At 37.2% G+C, this 6,000-nt stretch overlaps 1 protein-coding gene and 1 pseudogene across 1 annotated transcript in view; one reads left to right on the forward strand and one right to left on the reverse strand.

Moving 5' to 3' along the window:
- Positions 1-4,294, forward strand: part of LOC107702286 (dynein heavy chain 6, axonemal-like) — a 50,124-nt pseudogene extending 45,830 nt beyond the window's left edge.
- Positions 4,295-5,311: 1,017 nt separating this feature from the next.
- Positions 5,312-6,000, reverse strand: part of LOC107702399 (neuronal acetylcholine receptor subunit alpha-7-like) — a 46,438-nt gene continuing 45,749 nt past the window's right edge. Inside the window, exon 11 of the mRNA XM_016504717.1 lies at positions 5,312-5,936. Within this exon, the coding sequence (XP_016360203.1) occupies positions 5,394-5,936 (543 nt within the window). The 3' untranslated portion in view covers positions 5,312-5,393. The remainder of the gene's footprint in view (positions 5,937-6,000) is intronic.

The following is a 6,000-nucleotide window of genomic DNA, read 5'->3' on the forward strand; positions in this document are numbered from 1 at the left end:
AATGAGCCTTTGTTATTGTGATGGTAGGTTACTAACGAGCCCCAAAGGGTCTCCGTGCCAATGTGAGAAGCGCCTTTACTGAGATCAGCAGTACGTTCTTTGACGAACACATCCTTGGCAGGAAATGGAGGAAGATCGTGTTTCTTCCACGCCATCATTCAGGTCAGGGCTCAAGGGTTGAAAAATCAGTGTGTAGTCAGAGATGGGGTTCTATTCAATTTGAAGCCTATAGAGATTATAAATTGGCCTTATGGGAAGCCTTATGTTTTTCTTGCAATAAAATAAAAGCAGGACTGGTGTGGAACAAATAAAATAAAATTTAAATAAAAACAATTGGATGGAAGCTTTGCTTGTGTGTAGCTTATACTGTATTGTAAATCTGTTTCAGGTTAATTTTAAATTTGTTTTTCTTTATGTCTTATTTGTCTATGATTTTATGTAAGAAACTATAGCTGCAAACTACTTATTTAGTGGTAATATTATTATTCCAGTCTGCAGTGTCACATGATCCTTCAGAAATCATTCTGATATCCTGATTCTAAGATCAATGTTAAAAATGGTTGTGCAACAGTTTTGTGTAAACCATGAGAGGATGTTTCTTTTTTTCTAGTATTCTCTGATGAATAGAAAATTCAAAAGAACATCATTATTTGATACAGGAATAATTAAAAAAAAAATTATACATTATTCTAGTTTGAAAAATTGGCCAAAAATACACAATTTATGTGTGTATAGGAGAGGAAATTTGGTATTTGTAGTATTTATAGCATCAGCCATTGATCTACAATTTCACAGGTTTCTCTCAGTCAGTGGTGACGGTGGCTAGTGTTTAGTGTGTACCTGTACTGTACTGTATGTGTTTCTCTATGATTTTGCCTATGAAATAAATGCATTATAACATATGAATAAAGTACTTTATTCATAAAGAAATCAAGTCTGAATATTAATGTGATATTTTTGAAATTTCTCAGAAAAACCTTTTTAGTGACTATTTCACTAAAATGTACAAAATGTTTATTCATTGTTAGGAATGCATCTAAGTAGGCATCATTTTACAGATAATCAGCTGGTGAAAATTATTATTATTAAATTTGGTGCAGCTGGTGGCGTGTGGGTACTATAAAAATGTTCCAGTAATGTTGTTATGAGTGGCTTTGGGAAAGACTTTTTAAGGAAGCTTCACACAATGTCAAACTGTCTCATTAATTCTTGGCAAGGTATCGGTCAGTCATGGAATGAAACAGAATGTGTTTAAGTGTGTGTGTGGTGCAGGGTGACTGATGCCTGGGATCAGCGATGCTTACGAAACATACTGCTGTGTTTTGCAAGTTGCTTTGGCAACACATCTGTCAGACTAAAAATCAAAATTGCATATGGCTTAGTACAATTATCATATCAGAAAAGTTAATGTAAAAGGTTAATGCAGTAAATGGTGCATACTCAAAGTGAGTTTAATTAGTTTAATAATGATAATAACGTTGTTGTTATTGTTATTATTGTTATTATTATTATATATTCAAATTATTTGGCTTCTTACAGTGTGAGTGTTCTGAGACATTGAGTACACTTTTAAGTCCAGGTACAAGTCAGTGTACTAACTTTTTTTTATTATTTTTTTTTACTTTGTTCATTTTGGGCACTGGAAAATGTCTGACAGACACCAGATTGATGCATTTAACTTTAAAATGTACAAAATTGTCTTACAAGGGTGCATGTCCCTGGAACAAGCAAGAAGGTCCACCAACTACAGTCTCACAAAATCCTGTAGAAAACACTGACACATATTTTAAAAACTTTACATTTTAAAAGCTTGCTTATTTAAAATGTCATATATTTTGATGCATCTAAATCTTGACTATATTATTCCTGGCTAAGGCATTAAAATAGTCTCTGGTTTAACACTCACTCTCACACACACACACATACACACACACACACACACTTTTTCCCCTCTGAATTCAGAAGGTTCACCCTCATTGTACATGGACAATTTCCTCTGGGTTGGGGATTCCAGTAAAGGCCAGTGATATATGAGCTGTGTGCTGTTGGTATAATAGCTCATGAATGGAGCCAGAGGGGCTACCACAGACATTCCAAACAACACACTCTGACACTCAGTCAAAAAAGCTACATAAACAACTACAATTTCTTTACTGTATACTCGCTTCACTGTCTGGCACACACACATATGGTCATAGTTCTCTTGCACGTTGATGGGCACACCCAAACTGCTATCTTTGCCTGGATGTGCTGTCCGTGTGGCTGGTCTGAGTGCTCTGTTATATAACACACAGACATGCACGATAAGCTCATGTTAATATGGATGAATCGCAGAGTGTGCTGTTTTTGAAATCACCAAACAGGCTCGGCATATGTAACTGGACTAGTTTAAATTTCAGCAGTGAAGTGAGAGGTTTCCTCTACATCAGCTTGAACTGAGTGAGGTGCACTGCATAATATAAGCCCACCATCATAAATGAAAAAGAAAAGTCTTCCTGCATAATATGAGGAGGTGAAGAAGAACATGCAAGCGAACAACCGAAAAATGAGGTGAACTTTTTCTCTACAAAGACTGTAGTACACTAATATAAGTGCTTATTTATCTGCTTGGAAATATCCTGATGTTCTCCCCAGCAGTATAATTAGAGGGTCTTTGTCAAGGTCATGTAGGTAGTTGTGTCCATCAACTGTAACCTTCAACCCTCTAGTCACTAAATCTTTCATATGATCTGAATTAGAAATGATCCGAGACGGTTGGCTTTACCTTTGAGCTGACTTCTTTCTCCCTCAGGTGGTGAAAAGTTGTTGTTTTGATGCTTGTTGTACTTTGATTGACCTTTATTCTTCTTTTCATTTTGAATTGAGAAAATTGTGAAGTACTTATTGGTTGTGTGTGAGTGTGTGTGTGTGTGAGTGTGTTTGAGCAGAGTTGGATCACAAGCAGTCAGCCCAAGTCTTTTTGGATTTCTGGATTATTTTTTCCTCAAGGATTCCTCACAGGTAAGTAACAAGTTTGAGTTAATAATATTTGCTCTGGCAAATAAAATAAAAAATCCTAACAAAACTATGCCCTGGAAAAAAAGTGAAATCTGTTTGTTCAATAAAGAGTTGGTTCGTGATGAGCTGAATTTTCGTTTCAACATGGTACCAGTGTACAGAGACCAGACCCTTGTCACTGAAGCTCTGAAAACCCTTGAGCCTGGAAAAAAACTTGACATGGACGAGGAGGTCAGCCTGGAAACATGCAGGGATATTTCAACATATATTTTCTGATATGACTACAGCAGAAACGTTAGGTAAATGAACATCATAAGTTTCATTCTTCTCTGAGGTCCATTTTTTTTTAGCATGAATAACAGTCATAATTTAGTTTTTCATGACCATATTATGCTCCCCCAGGCTGCATTTATTTGATCAAAAATACAGCAATTCCTGTGATCAAAGCTTAATTTTTTTTAGCATCATTACTCCAGTCATTAGGGTCACAAGATCCTTCAGAAATCATTCTAATACACTGATTTACTGCTCAAGAAACAGTTGGTGAGACATTTTCTTCAGGGTCCTTTGATGAATAGAAAGTTCAAAAGAAAGTGAAAGTGACTGACATCATGTATGAAATCAATACTTTGTGGTCTGATTTATAGCTTCCCACCATGGAGGATGGTGTGTTGGTTCATGGGATGTTCATGGATGCTTGTCGCTGGGATGACACAAACATGGTTACTGAAGACGTGCTGTCGAGAGTGATGAACTCCATGCTGCCTGTGGTGCATTTCGAACCTCAGCAAAACTACGTTCCTGAGCCCAGCTTCTACTGTACAAGACCTCCGCTCGTGCTGGAACTCTGTCTACTACAGGTTACTTTATGACTTCATCTTAGTTCTTCTTGAAGTTCAAAACTTAGTTTTGTGTAAAGTTTAAATAGTTACGCTGTTAAAATAAATAAACAAAAGGGTAATTGTAGCTTTAAATCTCACAACTGTGACTTTATTTCATATTTTAAACTTAATATTAAAATTACCTCACAATTGACTTCATGTCTTTATTTTGAAGCGGTAACATGCTTCCATATATTTACCTCCTGTCTGTTTTTAAACCACTAGTATCAGAGCTTTGAAACTGTATTATTGTCTTTATCGTTATATTTTTACTTCATTTATTCTTAATTGTATATTTTTGTTCTGTCTATTAGGACACTCCACAAATTTTGTGGTAACTGATGTTGCCATCCAACCGACCCAGTGACTACTGGATCTCAAAAGCATCTGCATTACTCTGCTAACTCAATGAATAAGCAAAGCTGTATGCTTTAGTTCTGTATGCTTTACTTCTCTCCTTTCTCAACAGAGCTTTTAGTGTTTTTGAGCATAAGTAACATTAAAGCCTTAAAAAAAACATAAAAAATGGATTATAAATCAAAATGAACTGTAATGTTGCATTGTTTATGTGCTAAGCACAGAGCCACCAGTGTTGCCTTGGTGTTTGCAGCTCTAGTAAGCTGTAGTTGTAACAGTTGTGAAAGAAACAAAACTGGGTCCACAATACATGCCTCATGCACAGTCTACAGAAAGTGATAAGTAAATGCTAGAAAATTATTTTCCAAAATACACAGACTCACCTAGAACTTTTTAAATTGTTTTATTTTTTTCAATCTATATTTTCTAACAAAATGACGTATATCCACAGTGTTTACATAGTGATTTTACATAATACAACAGAGCACAGGGTCAGAATGAAGTCACAAAATAACGACACTCTGATTATGTGGACAAACCGGACAAAGTGAGAGATTTGAATATACTAATAACTGTAATATTTATAAAAAGATGTCAAAATTATGAAAGTGACCGTTACAGAGCATATTAATTCTACCATCAACGTATGTTATTGTTGCTTTGGTAAGGAAATGTCATTTCGGTGATGATTTTTAATTCTAAAATAATATTAAATGCTAAAAATACTACTAAAGCCAAGAAATGAAAAGAAACTGTGTGACTTCCAAAGGGATTATGGGACTGATTATATTTGAATTTCAGCTTCACAGACACATTTTTAGCTGTTGTGACTAACAGTGTTTGCACACTGAGAACACATCTTTACATAAACCAGCCCTCAAGTGCTCAATCCACATACATTATATAAAGACAAAATATCACCCAAACAGCTTGTCCATGTATGTATGTCTGTATGTTTGTTCGAAAAGTCACATTTCAAAAATACACAACTTTGTCAAGTTTTTTTTTCTTTTTCTTTTTTATCATAATTATTGTAACAGTTCATGTTGATCTCAGAACGATGAGAAGACGAAGGAATCGACTTTGGTGGTAGACACTTCTCAATCACATGGTGTTTCTTTAAAAACAAAAGAAAACGAAAGTGTGATGCTTTTGCAATTATGTGAAGTCTTTCGAGACTGCCTCAATGAAGTTTGGCGCGGACATGAGAATGGTAAAGGTGCAGATGACGGAGAAAAGTGAAAACGCCACCAGGCAGAGCCGATCCACGACTGCTGCCGCAAATTTCCACTCGCTGCAGATGGCCTCGGCCTCATCCTGGTCACGGAACCGCTGAGCGATGTACATCACTTCCACTAGGATGCGATGGATCTCCTGTTCACCTGCAAACATCCTAACTGCCTCCTGCTGTTCTTCGTTTGGTGACCCGCCGACTCGCCCACCGCTGCAAGACACACCGGAGTCGCTGCTGGGAGGGCAGCATGCGCTGTCAATGGAGTGGAAGCCAAAGTACAGGTTCATGTGACCGTTGGTGGTGGAGTTGGCAGAAGGCGGCTGACTGGGCATTACTCCCATCTGAATGCTGCTGGCGCTGGCGTGGTGCGCTGGAGAGTGGTCATATTTGTAGCTGGCTTTGCGTTCCTCACCCGGCTTCTTCATGCGCAAGAACCAGGCGCACCAGTTGAGCAGGATCACACGTACCTAAGAAGAGCAGGAAGAATCTGCTAAAAGATGAAGCCCTCAGATGGGTGCATGAGGCATTCCT

This window comes from Sinocyclocheilus anshuiensis, unplaced genomic scaffold (assembly GCF_001515605.1).
Source record: "Sinocyclocheilus anshuiensis isolate Anshui unplaced genomic scaffold, SAMN03320099.WGS_v1.1 scaffold86, whole genome shotgun sequence".
Classification (NCBI taxonomy): domain Eukaryota; kingdom Metazoa; phylum Chordata; class Actinopteri; order Cypriniformes; family Cyprinidae; genus Sinocyclocheilus; species Sinocyclocheilus anshuiensis.